This window comes from Microcaecilia unicolor, chromosome 7 (genome assembly GCF_901765095.1).
Source record: "Microcaecilia unicolor chromosome 7, aMicUni1.1, whole genome shotgun sequence".
NCBI classification, from domain to species: Eukaryota; Metazoa; Chordata; class Amphibia; order Gymnophiona; family Siphonopidae; genus Microcaecilia; species Microcaecilia unicolor.
In genome coordinates, this window is record NC_044037.1 from 234,624,721 (window position 1) to 234,644,580 (window position 19,860).

A 19,860-nucleotide genomic window follows, 5' to 3' on the forward strand; every position below is an offset into this window, starting at 1 on the left:
TGGAGTTGTCCTCCGAAGAACCGTGGAGATTGGAGTGTTTTCCGACCCTCATCACACAGGACGAAGGGGCGCTTCTGCATCCCAGCCTCCGGTCCCTGGCTCTCACGGCCTGGATGTTGAGAGCTTAGACTTTGCCTCTTTGGGTCTGTCAGAGGGTGTCTCCCGCATCTTGCTTGCTTCCTTCCAGGAAAGATTCCACTAAGAGGAGTTACTTCTTTCTGTGGAGGAGGTTTGCCGTCTGGTGTGACAGCAAGGCCCTAGATCCTCGCTCTTGTCCTACACAGACCCTGCTTGAATACCTTCTGCACCTGTCTGAGTCTGGTCTCAAGACCAACTCTGTAAGGGTTCACCTTAGTGCAATCAGTGCATACCATTACCGTGTGGAAGGTAAGCCGATCTCAGGACAGCCTTTAGTTGTTCGCTTCATGAGAGGTTTGCTTTTGTCAAAGCCCCTTGTCAAGCCTCCTACAGTGTCATGGGATCTCAATGTCGTTCTCACCCAGCTGATGAAACCTCCTTTTGAGCCACTGAATTCCTGCCATCTGAAGTACTTGACCTGGAAGGTCATTTTCTTGGTGGCAGTTACTTCAGCTCGTAGAGTCAGTGAGCTTCAGGCCCTGGTAGCCCAGGCTCCTTACACCAAATTTCATCATAACAGAGTAGTCCTCCGCACTCACCCTAAGTTCTTGCCAAAGGTTGTGTCGGAGTTCCATCTGAACCAGTCAATTGTCTTGCCAACATTCTTTCCCCGTCCTCATTCCTGCCCTGCTGAACGTCAGCTGCACACATTGGACTGCAAGAGAGCATTGGCCTTCTATCTGGAGCGGACACAGCCCAACAGACAGTCCGCCCAATTGTTTGTTTCTTTTGATCCCAACAGGAGGGGAGTGGCTGTGGGAAAACGCACCATATCCAATTGGCTAGCAGATTGCATTTCCTTCACTTACGCCCAGGCTGGGCTGGCTCTTGAGGGTCATGTCACGGCTCATAATGTTAGAGCCATGGCAGCGTCGGTAGCCCACTTGAAGTCAGCCACTATTGAAGAGATTTGCAAAGCTGCGACGTGGTCATCTGTCCACACATTCACATCTCATTACTGCCTGCAGCAGGATACCCGACGCGACAGTCGGTTCGGGCAGTCAGTGCTTCAGAATCTGTTCGGGGTTTAGAATCCAACTCCACCCCCCTAGGCCCATGTTTGTTCTGTTCCAGGCTGCACTCTCAGTTAGTTGGTAAATTTTTTTAGGTCAATCTCAGTTATGTCCTCGCCTCAGCAAGGCCCCTTGGCTCCCCAGCAAAAGCAAGGGACAAGCTTTTGACCGGCTCCAGCAGAGCATAGCCGACATCCAAGTGTCAGTGCCGGGCGACCTCTCATAACCTCCGATCAGTGGGTTCTTCAAATAGTCCGGCAAGGATACACCCTCAATTTGGCCTCAAAACCTCCAAATTGTCCACCGGGAGCTCAGTCTTACAGCTTCCAGCACAAGCAAGTACTTGCAGAGGAACTCTCCACCCTTCTCAGCGCCAATGCGGTCGAGCCCGGGCAGGAAGGGCTGGGATTCTATTCCAGGTACTTCCTTGTGGAAAAGAAAACAGGGGGGATGCGTCACATCCTAGACCTAAGAGCCCTGAACAAATATCTGGTCAAAGAAAAGTTCAGGATGCTTTCCCTGGGCACCCTTTTCCCCATGATTCAGGAAAACGATTGGCTATGCTCTCTGGACTTGAAGGACGCCTATACACACATCCCGATACTGCCAGCTCACAGACAGTATCTGCGATTTCAGCTGGGCACGCGTCACTTCCAGTACTGTGTGCTACCCTTTGGGCTCGCCTCTGCACCAAGGATGTTCACAAAGTGCTTGGCTGTAGTAGCAGCGGCACTTCGCAGGCTGGGGGTGCACGTGTTCCCATATCTCGACGATTGGCTGGTGAAGAACACGTCCGAGGCAGGAGCCCTGCAGTCCATGCAGATGACTGTTCGCCTCCTGGAGCTACTGGGGTTTGTGATAAATTATCCAAAGACCCATCTTCTCCCAGTGCAGAAACTCGAATTCATAGGAGCTCTGCTGGATTCTCGGACGGCTCGCGCCTATCTCCCAGAGACGAGAGCCAACAACTTGTTGTCCCTCGTCTCGCGGGTGCGAGCGTCCCAGCAGATCACAGCTCGGCAGATGTTGAGATTGCTGGGCCACATGGCCTCCACAGTTCATGTGACTCCCATGGCCCGCCTTCACATGAGATCTGCTCAATGGACCCTAGCTTCCCAGTGGTTTCAGGCTGCTGGGGATCTAGAAGACGTGATCCACCTGTCCACGAGTTTTCTCAAATCCCTGTATTGGTGGACGATTTGGTCCAATTTGACTCTGGGACGTCCTTTCCAAATTCCTCAGCCACAAAAAGTGCTGACCACGGATGCGTCCCTCCTGGGGTGGGGAGCTCATGTCGATGGGCTTCACACCCAGGGAAGCTGGTCCTTCCAGGAACGCGATCTGCAGATCAATCTTCTGGAGTTATGAGCGATCTGGAACGCTCTGAAGGCTTTCAGAGATCGGCTGTCCCACCAAATTATCCAAATTCAGACAGACAACCAGGTTGCCATGTATTACGTCAACAAGCAGGGGGGCACCGGATCTCGCCCCCTGTGTCAGGAAGCCGTCAGCATGTGGCTCTGGGCTCGCCGTCACGGCATGGTGCTCCAAGCCACATATCTGGCAGGCGTAAACAACAGTCTAGCCAACAGGTTGAGCAGGATTATGCAACCTCACGAGTGGTCGCTCAATTCCTGTGTGGTGTGACAGATCTTCCAGGTGTGGGGCACCCCCTTGGTAGATCTCTTTGCATCTCGAGCCAACCACAAAGTCCCTCAATTCTGTTCCAGGCTTCAGGCCCACGGCAGACTGGCATCGGATGCCTTCCTCCTGGACTGGGGGGAGGGTCTGCTGTATGCTTATCCTCCCATACCTCTGGTGGGGAAGACTTTGTTGAAACTGAAGCAAGACCGAGGCACCATGATTCTGATTGCTCCTTTTTGGCCGCGTCAGATCTGGTTCCCTCTTCTTCTGGAGTTGTCCTCCGAAGAACCGTGGAGATTGGAGTGTTTTCCGACCCTCATCACACAGGACGAAGGGGCGCTTCTGCATCCCAACCTCCGGTCCCTGGCTCTCACGGCCTGGATGTTGAGAGCGTAGACTTTGCCTCTTTGGGTCTGTCAGAGGGTGTCTCCCGCATCTTGCTTGCTTCCAGGAAAGATTCCACTAAGAGGAGTTACTTCTTTCTATGGAGGAGGTTTGCCGTCTGGTGTGACAGCAAGGCCCTAGATCCTCGCTCTTGTCCTACACAGACCCTGCTTGAATACCTTCTGCACCTGTCTGAGTCTGGTCTCAAGACCAACTCTGTAAGGGTTCACCTTAGTGCAATCAGTGCATACCATTACCGTGTGGAAGGTAAGCCGATCTCAGGACAGCCTTTAGTTGTTCGCTTCATGAGAGGTTTGCTTTTGTCAAAGCCCCCTGTCAAGCCTCCTACAGTGTCATGGGATCTCAATGTCGTTCTCACCCAGCTGATGAAACCTCCTTTTGAGCCACTGAATTCCTGCCATCTGAAGTACTTGACCTGGAAGGTCATTTTCTTGGTGGCAGTTACTTCAGCTCGTAGAGTCAGTGAGCTTCAGGCCCTGGTAGCCCAGGCTCCTTACACCAAATTTCATCATAACAGAGTAGTCCTCCGCACTCACCCTAAGTTCTTGCCAAAGGTTGTGTCGGAGTTCCATCTGAACCAGTCAATTGTCTTGCCAACATTCTTTCCCCGTCCTCATTCCTGCCCTGCTGAACGTCAGCTGCACACATTGGACTGCAAGAGAGCATTGGCCTTCTATCTGGAGCGGACACAGCCCAACAGACAGTCCGCCCAATTGTTTGTTTCTTTTGATCCCAACAGGAGGGGAGTGGCTGTGGGAAAACGCACCATATCCAATTGGCTAGCAGATTGCATTTCCTTCACTTACGCCCAGGCTGGGCTGGCTCTTGAGGGTCATGTCACGGCTCATAATGTTAGAGCCATGGCAGCGTCGGTAGCCCACTTGAAGTCAGCCACTATTGAAGAGATTTGCAAAGCTGCGACGTGGTCATCTGTCCACACATTCACATCTCATTACTGCCTGCAGCAGGATACCCGACGCGACAGTCGGTTCGGGCAGTCAGTGCTTCAGAATCTGTTCGGGGTTTAGAATCCAACTCCACCCCCCTAGGCCCATGTTTGTTCTGTTCCAGGCTGCACTCTCAGTTAGTTGGTAAATTTTTTAGGTCAATCTCAGTTATGTCCTCGCCGTTGCGAGGCCCAATTGACCATGGATGTTGTTTTGAGTGAGCCTGGGGGCTAGGGATACCCCATCAGTGAGAACAAGCAGCCTGCTTGTCCTCGGAGAAAGCGAATGCTACATACCTGTAGAAGGTATTCTCCGAGGACAGCAGGCTGATTGTTCTCACAAACCCGCCCGCCTCCCCTTTGGAGTTGTGTCTTCCCTTCTCTTTGTCTTGCTACATATGAGACTGGCCGGCACGAGCCGGTTCGGGCGGGAAGACGGCCGCGCATGCGCGGTGCGCATCGGCGCGCGAGGACTAGCAAAGGACTTTGCTAGAAAGTGTTCCGATTGGAGGGGCTGCCGTGGACGTCACCCATCAGTGAGAACAATCAGCCTGCTGTCCTCGGAGAATACCTTCTACAGGTATGTAGCATTCGCTAAAAGGACTGGTTAGGTCGAAGGAGAGAAAGTACATGCAATGATTCAATTTTCAAATCACCATGTGTATTTTACAGTAGTTATTCTACATGTGTTCACATATAGGTTTAAAGTATGTGGGTACCCATGTTTTCTCCATCCATAATTGGATGAAGTCATCCAATAGTACTGTCAAAGAAGAGCTCTTTTGGAGCTCAGAAACATCTAGAATGTTTTTTTAGAGCATGTGCAGGTGTCTCAAAATCTTCTTAATGTGTTTTCATCTAAGCTATCACATAGCATAGTGTGCACAGAATGCTTTTTAAGTTGTTTTTTTGTAGGTGATGAGAGGACTTTTACTTGGTTTCTTTCTGTCTTTTGGCTGTTGCCCTCCCTCTGAATCCCCTCAATACTACTTATGTTCTCAATTGAATTCAGTTTGGCTAGCAAATTGTCTGCCATGTGAGAATCAGTCATTGGTATGTGTAGCTGGAAAATGTCCATCATATTCAAGTGCCTGAGACTGCATCATGATGTCAAAATTGCTTCCATTGTACATAGATGACTGTAAGGACTGAGAGCAGATACTCTGATAGGGATCACCAGAATGCGTTTGAACACAACAGATTGTTTAGCTTGGTCTGCCTTGCTGTTCCTTGATTAAGGACCTATAAGATACAGGTTTTGTGATCCTGCATGAAGAAGTCAAGACTGAGAGAAAAAGAGTAGCTTCAGAGGGCCAGAGGCCCATGCTCCATCAGCCAATTGGAAAAACAGAGGCCTCTAGGAGTGAATCCTTCCTAAGTGAAAGAAGTCATGCCTTACAAAATGGCATCATTGAGAGGCGATCTTGGGACACGAATCCTCAGCACCAGAAACTGACAGAGCACCACAGAGGTGATTGACTCAGATAATACCATCAAAGTGATCAAATGCAGTCAAATTTGAAGGATTCGGGAATTTCTGTTTCAGCAACCTCAGCACCAAGTGGTATTTGCCACAGATCAAGTACAGAATGGAGAGTTCATGTTCTATCCCTTCACTCCCAAGAAACATGGGCTACAGGGGAGAAATCATATCAAAGCAACCTTCTAGATTTAAGAGTTCTCAAGGATTTCACCAAAGTATAGTAAGGAAAGAGAATTTTGATCTTGACAGACTACCAAGCAATAATGTTTTATTTAAATGAATAAGGAGGAACTGATTTTAATATCTTTTGTAAGAAGGTGCTGTAGATCTTGATGAATGCCTCTTTCAGCCACATACCTTCCAGAAGTGCTGAATGTAATTGCAGACAAAGAAGCTTGTAGTTTATTATAAAGGCTGCTATTGTTGGAAAAGAGCATTTATAGAAATAACAATACCAATCTGGAAGCCAAAGGAGCTACTTCACACTAATGTCTGTTAACATAAACTGCAATTACAGTTATTTGGTATAGGAAATGAATACAGACAATTGCTCTTTGCTGTGCTGGAGATCACCAGAGTTTATAGGCAAACTGAAAGCAAGATTCTACAGGTTGGCCTATGAATAATGCATAGAATTTATCTTTCACCTTGCGTGTTTCGTGAAGATGATCATGATGAGGCAGACAGTCAAATCAGTCTTCATCCAGGAGATCTCCCCATAATTTGGTTGCCCTAGGTAGTAATTGTATCTGCAGTTATCACGCTTGTCCACTACTGGTGATAACGAAAAGGTGGGCTATTGCTGCACTTTTCTTCTGAACATTTCAACAATGAGGAGTATTGGCTTCACCAGTACCCTTGTCTCTGGGTGTTTTTTAATACCAGAAAAAAATAAACATTGCCTTGTAGCTTTGTATAAAATAGCAGTTTTTAGAAGAATTGTTGATACTCACTCTGTCTCTGAAGGGTCTGCATTTTCACAGCTTTCATCAGCTTCCATCTTTATTAGTAGAAATGAGCATGAATCTGATCTGTATGTATTCTAGGTCTGAGAAGTTCTACTCGTTACACACAGAAAACTAAGCTGACTGCCATACATTTAAATAGGGTTTAGATCAGGACTTTGACATGGCAAATTCAGAATACGTGGAGGGGCATAATCGAACAGGGCGCCCAAGTTTTCCTGAGGACGTCCCCACGAAGGGGCAGGAAAACCCGTATTCTCCGAGGACAAGCAGGCTGCTTGTTCTCACATGTGGGTCGGTGTCCACGGCGGCCCAGGAAATGGCAAATTTTTCTACAGCAAAATTTAAAATGTTTTGCCAGAGCCTTCTAGCACGCAAACATCGTATGCGCAGACAACTTCCCACCCATTGCATGAGCGTTCCCGCTCAGTTTTTTCTTGTCCGCAGTGAGGTGAAGAGGTTTTTCCCTGTTCAGTTTGCTGGCCCAGGAAAGTGAGTCTTCACGATTCTTTTAAAGAAGTCTTTATTAAACAATTAGAAACAATACATAAACAGAGAGGAAAACAATAACATCAACATATGCAAGCATTAATAAACAGCAATGTGAAATAAAAGGCTCCCAGACCACCTCCCATTTAGATAAAGTTTTACAACAAATAACCCTCAATCTTTCCATTTCACAGATATACCACAACTTATTCAACCACTTAATCAAAAAAGGAACCTGAGGGGCCTTCCAATAAGCAACTAGTGTAACTCTAGCAGCTGACATAGCATGTCTTTATATCATTATTCGTTCTTTTTTAAACCCCGGTATTTTTTTCTTAGTTTTTGGCACTTTCTAAGTTTTCTTTCTTTTTGATGCGGCCGGCCTTTTCCCCTTTTGTGCCCTTTACTTTTTTGGCACGATTGCGTCATTTAATTTTGCCGAAGCCGTTTTTCCTTCCATGTTATCAGAGACACCCAGCGGCTTCAAACGTTGTACTCTGTGCAACCGGACCATCTCGGATACCGATGCCCACTCTTGGTGTATCCAGTGCCTTGGGCGCAACCATAGCCCAGCCGCTTGCAGTCTGTGTCTTTGCATGAAGAAATGGACCCAAGCGTCTCGAGAAGCCCAACGAGCGAAGCTTTTTGGGGCTTGGTCCAGTCCTTCCACATCGGTACCGAGGTCGGCGCCATCGACATCGAGGGACGCATCGACGTCGGGAGCGAAGGTAATAGCTGCGGAACGTCCAACTTGTGCTGGGAGCAGTGAGGCATCGAGTGGGTCTCCACCTGTCTCGAGGCCTCCTGTTATGCAAACTGCCCGGGACCAACCTTCGTCAGACCCGGCCCCGAGGAGACAGGCGTCGAGCGATGGCGAAGAAGCACCGTCATCGTTCTCCTTCGACACACGGTGCCAGGAGCTCCGGAGCGTCAAGGGATTCAGCACCCGAGAAGCATTGGCACCGAGAGGATTGCTCTCCCTCTATTCGACTTCTCGGCACCGTCATCGAGGACATCGTTCCTCGGCATTGAGGCAGGCTCAGTTTCGGACTGCTCTGAGGGATGTCTTCTCCGATACTGAAGATGAGCATTCATGGGAGGAAGAGGAGGATCCCAGGTACTTTTCTTCTGATGAGTCCTATGGGATTCTTTCTGAACCTTCCCCTCCACTAGAAAGGAGACTTTCTCCACCAGAGAGTCTATCCTTCACCTCCTTTGTCCGGGAAATGGCTGCGGCTATTCCCTTCCCTATGGTAGTTGAGGATGAGCCCAGGACTGAGATGCTCGAGGTCCTGTATTATCCTTCTCCACCTAGAGAGGCTGCAACGGCTCCTTTGCATAATGTACTGAAGGAAATCCTTATGCAAAACTGGTCGTTCCCTCTATCTAATCCTGTGATCCCGAAAAAGTCTGAATCCCAATATCGGATCCACGGAGAGCCTAAATTGATGAGGTCTCAGCTACCTCACAATTCCATGGTGGTGGACTCTGCTGTCAAAAGAGCCAAGAGTACTAGGGACTATGCCTCGGCGCCCCCAGGCAGAGAATCTAGAACCTTGGACTCTTTTGGGAGGAAAGCGTATCAGCCCACTATGCTCGCTGCCAAAATGCAAACATACCAGCTGTTCACGAGCATCCACTTTCGGAACTCGGTGAGGCAACTGTCTAGCTTGGTTGATGCACTCCCTCTGGAGTAGGCCAAGCCTTTTCGCCAGGTAGTCAGGCAGCAGAAGGCGTGTCAAAAATTCCTGGCCAGGGGTACGTTCAACACTTTTGATGTAGCATCCAGAATCACTGCTCAGGGTATAGTGATGCGCAGACTCTCGTGGCTGCGTGTCTCTGACCTGGATCATTCGGTCCAGCAGCGGATGGCGGATGTTCCTTGCCACAGGGATAACCTTTTTGGTGAGAAAGTAGAGGATCTAGTTGACCAACTCAAGAAGCACAATGATGCTATGGATTCTCTCTCCCGCCAGGCGTCTTCTGCTACTAACTCCTCATCTAGGAGGTTTTTTGGAGGGAAGAGGAGTGCTCCCTATTCCTATGCTAGGCGTAGGTACACTCTTGCTTCTCTGCAGCCTGTCCAGGCTCAGTCCCAGCGCACTCGTTCTCGTCAACAGTGTGCGCCTAAGGCCCCTGCGGCTCCCCAGCAAAAGAAAGGAACAGGCTTTTGACTGGTTCCAGTTCAGCATAGCCTCAGTAAAAGTGTCCGTGCCGGACAACTTGCCGGTTGGAGGAAGGTTGATGTTTTTTCACCAAAGGTGGCCTCTCATAACCTCCGACCGGTGGGTTCTTCAAATAGTCCGGTCAGGATACACCCTCAATCTAGAATCCAAACCTCCAAATTGTCCACCGGGAGCTCATTCTTACAGTTCCCAGCACAAACAGGTGCTTGCAGAGGAATTCTCCACCCTTCTGAAGGCCCAAGCAGTCAAACCCGTTTCACCAGGGGAAGAAGGGCTGGAATTCTATTCCAGGTACTTTCTTGTGCAAAAGAAAACAGGGGGGATGCGTCCCATCCTAGACCTAAGGACCCTGAACAAATTTCTTGTCCGAGAAAAGTTCAGGATTGTTTCCCTAGGCACCTTTCTTCCCATGATTAAGGAAAACGATTGGCTATGCTCTCTGGACTTAAAGGATGCTTACACACACATCCCGATACTTCCAGCTCACAGGAAGTATCTTCGATTTCGGCTGGGAATGCAGCACTTTCAGTACTGTGTACTGCCTTTTGGCGTAGCTTCCCAGTGGTTTCAAGCTGCGGAGGATCTAGAGGATGTAATCCAACTGTCCACCGGTTTTCGGAATTCTCTTCACTGGTGGACATTTCGATCCAATGTGACCATGGGACGACCATTCCAAGTTCCTCGACCTCGAAAAGTGCTGATGACAGATGCATCTCTCCTGGGGTGGAGAGCTCATGTAGATGGGTGCCTCACTCAGGGAACCTGGTCCTTTCAGGAAAGAGGTCTGCAGATCAACCTTCTGGAATTAAGAATGATCTGGAACACTCTAAAAGGCTTTCAGAGATCGGCTGTCCAACCAAGTAATCTTAATTCAGACAGACAATCAGGTTGCCATGTTTTACACCAACAAGCAGGGGGGGCCACCGGATCTTGCCCTCTGTGTCAGGAAGCCGTCCAGAAATGGCTTTGGGCTCATCGTCAAGGCATGTTTCTCCAAGCCATTTATCTGGCAGGCGTAAACAACAGTCTGGCCGACAGGTTGAAGCAGGATAATGCAACCTCATGAGTGGTCACTGAACATGGGCGTAGTCCTCCGCACGCACCCTAAGTTCCTGCCAAAGGTGGTGTCAGAGTTCCATCTGAACCAGTCATTTGTCTTACCAACTTTCTTTCCCCGTCCTCATACCCGCCCTGGTGAAAGCAGTTTGCATACCTTGGACTGCAAGAGAGCATTGGCCTTTTACGTGGAGCGGACGAAGCCCTTCAGACAGTCGGCCCAGTTGTTTGTTTCTTTTGATCCCAACAGGAGGGGAGTCTCCATCGGAAAACGCAGATTGCATTTCCTTCACTTATACCCAAGCTGGCCTGTCTTTAGAGGGCCATGTCACGGCTCATAATGTTAGAGCCATGGCTGCGTCAGTGGCTCACTTAAAGTCAGCCTGCATTGAAGAGATTTGCAAGGCTGCAACGTGGTCATCAGTCCACACATTCACATCTCACTACTGCCTTCAGCAGGATACCCAACGCGACTGTCGGTTTGGGCAGTCGGTGCTGCAGAATCTATTCAGGGTTTAGAATCCAACTCCACCCCCCTAGACCCATTTTTGTTCTGTTCCAGGCTGCACTCACAGTTAGTTTTTTATGGTTTCAGGTCAATCTCTGTTATGTCCTCGCCATTGCGAGGCCCAATTGACCAATGTTCATTGTTTTGAGTGAGCCTGGTTACTAGGGATACCCCACATGTGAGAACAAGCAGCCTGCTTGTCCTCGGAGAAAGCGAAGATACATACCTGTAGCAGGTATTCTCCGAGGACAGCAGGCTGATTGTTCTCACAAACCCGCCCACCTCCCCTTTGGAGTTGTTGTTAATACGGTTGGGCCCGACCAAATGTCAGATTTCGCCGGGTTTGAGATGGCCAGCATCGGATTTCAGCCATAATGGAAAATAATACCGGCAATCTCAAACCCGGCGAAATCCAAGGTATTTGGTCGTGGGAGGAGCCAGCATTTGTAGTGCTCTGGTCCCCCTCACATGCCAGGACACCAACCAGGCACCCTAGGGGGCACTTTTAAAAATAAAAAAAACATTAAAATAGCTCCCAGGTGCATAGCTCCCTTACCTTGGGTGCTGAGCCCCCCCCCCCCCCCCCCAAAAACCCACTCCCCACAACTCTACACCATTAGCATAGCCCTTATGGGTGAAGGGGGGCACCTACATGTGGGTACAGTGGGTTTTGGAGGGTTCCCATTTACCACCACAAGTGTAACAGGTAGGGGGGATGGGCCTGGGTCCACCTGTCTGAAGTACTGCACCCACTAAAAACTGCTCCAGGGACCTGCATACTGCTGTCATGGAGCTGGGTATGACATTTGAGGCTGGCATACACCTGCCAAAACAATGTTTTTAAATTTTTTTGGGGGTGGGGGGGGAGGTGGGAGGGGGTTGGTGACCACTGGGGGGGGGGGAGTAAGGGGAGGTCATCCCTGATTCCCTCCAGTGGTCTTTTGGTCAGTTGGGGCACCTTTTTGAAGCTTGGTCGTGAAAAAAAAGGGACTAAGTACAGCCGGCGAAATGCTAGTCAAGCCTGGCTTTTTTTTTCCATTTTCAGGCGAAGCCGGCCATATCGTGAGCACGCCCCAGTCCCACCCCCGTCCCGCCTTCACTACCCTACTGACACGCCCCCTTGATGTTTCGCTAGCTCCGCGACAGAAAGCAGTTGAACCCGGCCAAAATCGGCTTTCCATAATACTGATTTGGCCGGGTTCAGTAGATCGTCAGCCATCTCCTGATTTGTGTCGGAAGATGGCCGGGGATCTCTGTCGAAAATGAGCTGGATAGTAGCTCCTGGTAACACTAGTACTAGCCAGCTTTAAAGTGATCTGCTTTCCTCATGCTACACTTCTGTTAGTTTCTGTCATTGCTGGCAGCTTGGTGACTCTATTGGACTTTAAACCTTGCCAAATAAACATTTTAAAACATGGAAGCCCTTGTTTCATATTAATTCTAGGGATCAATATTCAAAAACATTTATCCCACTCCAATAAATGCCACTGAGGCAGATATTCAGTGGCACTATTCAGATATTGCCACTGAAAATATTTACCAACTGCCATGGCACTATCAAGTTAGTGCTGAAGTGGTCCAGGGGCAAAGTCAGGGCAGAGACAGAATTTATCCACAAAGTGGTGATTTTCAGCAAAAAAAAACTGCCATAAATGCTGCCTGGATAGCAGCTGAATAATGCCAATATCCAGATTGTGTCAGCACCTCACAGTTCTATCCAGATATTTGTCAGCAGCCACTATCTGGACACTGCTACTGGACATCCGGATTTGTGTGTCCATAGCTGACTGTCGCAGGCTCAGTGTAAGGGGAAGTATGTTTATAAATGTGAATCTAGCTCATATGGAAAGCTTAGAAAACTTTCTGGGGTAAATTTCCAAACCTAGTCTCTGTTCTGACAGTGCTTGCAAAAGCCTCACTTCAAGTGCATGGTATAATAAGGAACAAACCCCGGGATTCTATATGGCATGACTTAAGTTGCGTGAGCAAATCCAGTCGTATTCCAGATTTAGATGTGCAACTTAATTAGTTAACGAGCCATTCATCGCCAATTATTGACACTAATTGGCATTCATTAGAATTTACACACAGAACTGTCTAAGGGCTGTGTTTACTAAGGTGCGCTAGCACTTTTAGCGCGTGCACAAAATTAGCACTCGCTGTGTAGGCGCCCATATGAATATTGTGGGTGCCTACACAGCACGCGCTAAAAGCACTAACACGCCTCTAGCGAGGTTTAGTAAACAGGGCCCTAAGTGTATTGTATAATGTGATGCGCATCAATTCTAAGTCGCATAGCTGAAAAAGGGGTGTGGAATGGGCATTTCTAAAATCTATGCATGTGGTTATAGAATACACCTGGTCCACATGTAATTTAGGTGTCAGCATATACACCAAGTTTTACTTGGCGTAACTGCCCACTACTAAATTTAGTCGTGCAGACATGCACTCAGCATATTATATAAACTGCTTGGAAATTTTGACTTATTCTATAAAGTACATCTAAATTTAGGCGTACTTTATAGAATACTCATTGGCGTATTTTGTTTCGGCGCCAGGCATGATATATAGAATCTAGTCCAATATGTGTATTCTCTCTCACTGAGTGTTGAGAAAACTGCAGTGGTATGAGTTCGTCAGTGTACTGGGTTCATAGCTCTCTGCCACAGAGTCCATAAATAGTATGGTTATGTTCAGGCTACCCTATAGGCACCGATATTACCTTCATAAAGCTAGACTTTCCAAGTGTCCTGTTATAAAATTACTTCCCCCTTGTTTATATTTTGATATTAAATATTTGTTTGTTTTTGTTTGTAGGCCACATTTAAAGGATGGATGGAAATTATGTATCCAGCAGTTGATTCCCGAGATGTTAGTATATATTTTAATATCATTTTATACTTAAATAAATCAGGGCATAGATAATGAAATGTTAATATCCAGTGAGGTATGCTTTGAGTTACGAACTGCATGTGGTGTTAATTATCCATTGTTTAATGTAAAAGTTAATGCCAAATTTTAAAACTCATGGTGCAACCTATAGCTTGTGGGTATTAATATTTGTTTTTTTGTTTGTTTTTTTTACAGTCAAAACTGATTGTGCTTCTTCATGCATATACAATTTTAACAGTATCTATAAACAATTTGAGGTCACTTTTCAATGGTCTTAAGACCTTTTAACCTATAAACAAATAGAATATCCATTTAAAATAATATGGATTTCCAGCGGCACTATCCATGGAAGTGGTGCTGCTGAAGATCCACATATAATATATGTGCTGACCACATAAGTCCTTTTGCGAAATGATTGGTACATGTTTTATGAATTGTATCTAACATATTGTAGACCACATGAGCAATCTTTAAGGACAAAAATATGAGATATAACTGTGAAATAGAAATACAAAATAAATATAAATAAATAAATAAATAGTAGCATATGGTTTAGCAACATAGTAGATGATGGCAGATAACTGAAATGATCCATCTAGTCTGCACAGTAATGTGGTTATAGTTGTTGACTGCTGTTATCCCCCTTCCCATGCCTTCATTTATGTTGTGATTACCGCTCTGTACAGGTTAGCCCCTCGTGTTTTGTTAGAAGCGCAAAAATTCATTTCACTGTATTGAACTGAAACATTCATCCCTGGATTATATAAAGTTGTGTGCCAAAACTTTCAACTAACATGCAAATTTGGATATGCAAGTTAGAGAATACTGCCAGTTGAATGCCTAACTTGTTAAATTAGGTGCCGATTGGTCTTAATTACCAATAGTAGCCCTTAAAGGGCATTAATTGGTGCTGATTGGCAGTAATTTGTAGTTACGCGTGTATTCTGCAAATTTAGCACCTAAACACCATAACTTGCAGCCACAAAGAGGACATGCTCATAGGTGGATCAGGGGCGTCTCTTTCAGTTGGGGGCGTATGTTATACTTCTACTTAAATGTGCAACTGCCAGATGTAGGAGCGAGCATCTACCCCAGTGTTTGACATCGAGTGCCCAAAGTTAGGCACACGCATGCCAGTTTACGCTCTATTCTATAGTGGCAAGTTCACATGCAATTACCATTATAGAATTAGCGCTTAGTGCCCATATGTTTTGCACTTACGTTTTTGTGCTCTTTCTTGAATCTACACCTCAATGCTTTGTTTCCATTCTCTTGCCATTTAGGGATCCTCTGTGTGTATCCTCCTTATCTTTGAATTTCATCACCATATTTTTCTCCATCATTTTCTCTAGAAAGGCTTTCCAAGCATTCACCACTCCAGCAGAGGATGTACTATCCTCTCGCACTGAAGATATGTCTTCAAATGCTGCCCAGCTAGGACAGCTGTTGTAGTTGGTGATTCGATCATTAGACATATAGATAGCTGGGTGGCTGGTGGATGTGAGGATTGCCTGGTGACTTGCCTGCCTAGTGTGAAGGTGGCGCACCTCACGCGTCACCTAGATAGGAATTTAGATAGTGCTGGGGAGAAGCCAGCTGTCTTGGTACATGTGGGTACCAATGACATAGGAAAATATGAGTGAGAGGTTCTGGAAGCCAAATTTAGGAAGCTCAAATCCACAACCTCTAGGGTAGCATCTTCTGAAGTGCTTACCCGTTCCACGCGCGGGGCCCAAGAGACAGGCATAGCTCCGGAGTCTCAATGCGTGGATGAGACAATGGTGCAGGGAGGAGGGTTTTAGATTTGTTAGGAACTGGGTAACATTCTGGAGAAGGGGGAGCCTATTTTGAAAGGATGGGCTCCACCTTAAACAGGGTGGGACCAGGCTGCTGGCATTGGCATTTAAAAAGGAGATAGAACAGATTTTAAAATAGAAACTGGGGGAAGGCTGACAGTCACTCAAAAGCGCATGATTCGGGATAAGGTATCTTTCAAAGATAACACCAAAACAGGGAAGATAGGGTATCCCGATAGTGAGGTTGCAAAAAGAGACAGTAGCAGATCAGGTGTCCTTAAATAAAAATAAAAATTAGACAAAAGATTGCAAATTAATAATGTCGAGTACTAAGCATGATGTCAATAGGAACAACAAACATGGTTTAAAATGCCTATATGCGAATGCCAGAAGCCTAAGAAATAAGATGGGAGAGTTAGAATTTATTGCACTAAATGAAAAATTAGATATAATAGGCACCTCTGAGACCTGGTGGAAGGAGGATACCCAGTGATAGGGTGGATCGAATTGGTGAAGGGGTAGCATTGTATGTTAAGGAGAGCCTTGACTCAAATAGATTGAAAATTCTGCAGGAAACAAAACACATCATGGAATCTCTATGGATTGAAATTCTTTGTGTAAAGAGGAAAAGGATAGTGATAGGAGTGTACTACCGTCCGCCTGACCACGATGAATAGACAGATGTAAAAATGTTAAAGTAAATTAGGAACGCAAACAAACTGGGCAACGCAATAATAATGGGTGATTTCAATTACCCTTATATTGACTGGGTAAACGTAACATCGGGGCACGCTAGGGAGGTAAAGTTCCTTGACAAAATCAAGGACTGCTTTATGGAGCAGCTGGTACTGGAGCCGACGAGCGAATGAAAAATTCTAGACCTAGTCCTTAGTGGCACGCATGATCTGGTGCAGGAGGTAATGGTGCTGGGGCCACTTGATAACGGTGATCATAATATGATTAGATTTGATATATTAGATTTCTCCGAGGACAAGCAGGCTGCTTGTTCTCACGACTGGGTTGACGTCCGCGGCAGCCCCCACCAACCGGAAGAAGCTTCGCGGGACGGTCGGCACGCAGGCCACGCCCACCGCGCATGCGCGGCCGCCTTCCCGCCCGTGCGCGACCGCTCCCGCCAGTTACTTTTTTTCCGCGACTGAGAGAGTGGTGCGTTTGCCTCTCTCTCTGTTCAGCCGCCGGATTTTCGACCGCGTTTACGCGGATCATCGCTTGGACCGTTCGGTTCCCTCTGTTTTTGTTTGTATTGTTTTAAAAAAAAAAAAAAAGAAATTTTTTGCGCGTGTGGAGCACACGCTCCCCTTTTTCCCTCGCTTTCTAGCGGGGACGCCACGTTGCGGCCTAGTGGCCGCTCGGTCGGTTGATTTTTTCGTGGTGTGATTTTAGCCACCATTGCCGACTTTGACTTCGCCGACGCGATTTTTCCGTCGATGTCCTCGAAGGTCCCGAGTGGATTTAAGAAGTGTGGTCGCTGCGGCCGGCCGATCTCGCAGACCGACACCCACGCTTGGTGCCTCCAGTGCCTCGGGCCGGAGCACAATCTCAAGTCGTGCGCTTTGTGTCTCGGTCTCCGGAAACGGACTCAGGTTGCGAGGCAAGTTCTGCGGGACCGTCTTTTTGGAACTTGCGCCGGCCCCTCGACGTCGACCTCGACGGCATCGGTATCGAAGGCCGGTTCTTCGGTACCGGTATCGATGCCCGAGACATCGGCACCGATGGCAGCGACCCCAGGAGAACAGGTCCCGTTGGCCCGCCGGTCCGCCGGTGAGAGTGGGGTTGAGAGGCCGCGTGGGCAGTCGGCCCCGGTCACTCCCTCAACTCGTGAGCCACGGGACCGAACCCTGTCGGACCCGGTACCTCGAGACCGAGGGGGATCGACCTCCTCCTCCTCCATGCCCTCCGGCGCCGGTGACGTGCACCGGAAAAAAGATAAGAAGCGCCGTCACCGGGAGCCCTCGGTGCACCCTGAAGAGGAGTCGACGCCGAAGCGTCATCGCAGAGAGGAGAGATCTCCGTCGGTGGTGGAGGTACCGACGCGTCGGGGTTCCGGCACCTCGGTGCCGTCTCCTGGCCCCCAGCAGCTTCTGGCACCGACACCCTTACCGGCCCCACCGCCTTTCCCGGCAGCGGGCCTGGACGAGTGCCTCAGAGCCATCCTTCCGGGGATCCTGGAAGGGCTGATGCGCCAGGCTGTGCCGGCGTCGGGGGTGCTTGCGCCCCTGGCGCCGATGACTGTGGCGCCGGCGAGCTCTAGCCCGGCGCCGGGGCTGTCGACACCGCCGCCGCTTGCGGTGCCGGTCTCGACCGCCACGCAGGTGGAGTCTCCGTCGACGTCGATGGAGGGAGCTCCGTCCCCGCCGGCGCGGGAGTCCACCGCTCGACGACACCGAGACCTTGGTGCCTCGACGTCGAGCCGGGCCCGGTACCGGACTCAGCTACATGAGCTAATGTCTGATACCGAGGATGAGGACTCGTGGGGGGAAGAGGAGGACCCTAGATATTTCTCCTCAGAGGAGTCTACGGGCCTTCCCTCGGACCCCACGCCGTCACCGGAGAGGAAGCTCTCACCTCCTGAGAGTCTCTCCTTTGCCTCCTTTGTGCGGGATATGTCTATAAGCATTCCCTTTCCCGTGGTCTCTGTGGAAGAGCCGAGGGCCGAGATGCTCGAGGTCCTCGACTATCCATCACCACCTAGAGAGTCCTCCACGGTACCGCTGCACAATGTCCTGAAGGAGACGCTGCTTCGGAACTGGGTGCGACCACTAACTAACCCCACCATTCCCAAGAAAGCAGAGTCCCAGTACAGGATCCACTCTGACCCAGAGCTCATGCGGCCCCAGTTGCCCCATGACTCAGCGGTCGTGGATTCTGCTCTCAAGAGGGCACGGAGTTCGAGGGATACCGCCTCGGCGCCCCCGGGGCGGGAGTCTCGCACTCTGGACTCATTTGGGAGGAAGGCCTACCAATCCTCCATGCTCGTGACCCGCATCCAATCTTACCTGCTCTATATGAGCATCCACATGCGGACCAATGTGCAACAGCTGGCGGACCTGGTCGATAAGCTCCCGCCGGAGCAGTCCAGGCCTTATCAGGAGGTGGTCAGGCAGCTGAAGGCGTGCAGAAAGTTCCTGTCCAGGGGGATTTTTGACACCTGTGACGTGGCATCTCGTGCTGCGGCCCAAGGTATAGTGATGCGCAGGCTCTCATGGCTGCGTGCCTCTGACCTGGACAACCGCACCCAGCAGAGACTGGCTGACGTCCCTTGCCGGGGGGATAATATTTTTGGCGAGAAGGTCGAGCAGATGGTTGACCAACTGCATCAGCGGGAAACCGCTCTCGACAAGCTCTCCCACCGGGCGCCTTCAGCACCCGCCCCCGCGGGCGGGCGTTTTTCCCGGGCTCGGCAGGCTGCACCCTATTCTTTTGCGAAGCGTAGGTACAACCAGCCGGCCCGAAGGCCTCGTCAGGCACAGGGACAGCCCCAGCGCGCTCGTTCCCGTCAACAGCGTGCGCCTAAGCAGCCCCCTGCTCCTCCACAGCAAAAGCCGGGGACGGGCTTTTGACTGGATCCATGGGAACATAGCCGCCCTACAAGTGTCCGTACCGGACGACCTGCCGGTCGGAGGGAGGTTAAAATTCTTTCACCAAAGGTGGCCTCTCATAACCTCCGACCAGTGGGTTCTCCAAATAGTGCGGTACGGATACGCCCTGAATTTGGCCTCCCTGCCTCCAAATTGTCCTCCGGGAGCTCAGTCTTTCAGCTCCCATCACAAGCAGGTACTTGCAGAGGAACTCTCCGCCCTTCTCAGCGCCAATGCGGTCGAGCCCGTACCACCCGGGCAGGAAGGGCAGGGATTCTATTCCAGGTACTTCCTTGTGGAAAAGAAAACAGGGGGGATGCGTCCCATCCTAGACCTGAGAGGCCTGAACAAATTCCTGGTCAAAGAAAAGTTCAGGATGCTTTCCTTGGGCACCCTTCTGCCAATGATTCAGAAAAACGATTGGCTATGTTCCCTGGATTTAAAGGACGCATACACTCACATCCCGATACTGCCAGCTCACAGACAGTATCTCAGATTCCGCCTGGGCGCACGGCACTTTCAGTATTGTGTGCTGCCCTTTGGGCTCGCCTCTGCCCCACGAGTGTTTACAAAGTGCCTCGTGGTGGTAGCGGCCTACCTACGCAAGCTGGGAGTGCACGTGTTCCCATATCTCGACGATTGGCTGGTCAAGAACACCTCGGAGGCCGGAGCCCTCCGGTCCATGCAGTGCACTATTCAACTTCTGGAGCTGCTGGGGTTTGTGATAAATTACCCAAAGT

The 19,860-nt window shown here is 49.3% G+C and overlaps 1 protein-coding gene across 1 annotated transcript in view; it reads left to right on the forward strand.

Annotated features, from left to right (window-relative positions):
- LOC115473687 (sodium channel protein type 2 subunit alpha-like) overlaps window positions 1–19,860 on the forward strand; it is a 381,519-nt gene that overhangs the window by 322,191 nt on the left and 39,468 nt on the right. Inside the window, exon 24 of the mRNA XM_030208710.1 lies at window positions 13,651–13,704. Coding sequence (XP_030064570.1) covers window positions 13,651–13,704 — 54 coding nt within the window. The remainder of the gene's footprint in view (window positions 1–13,650; window positions 13,705–19,860) is intronic.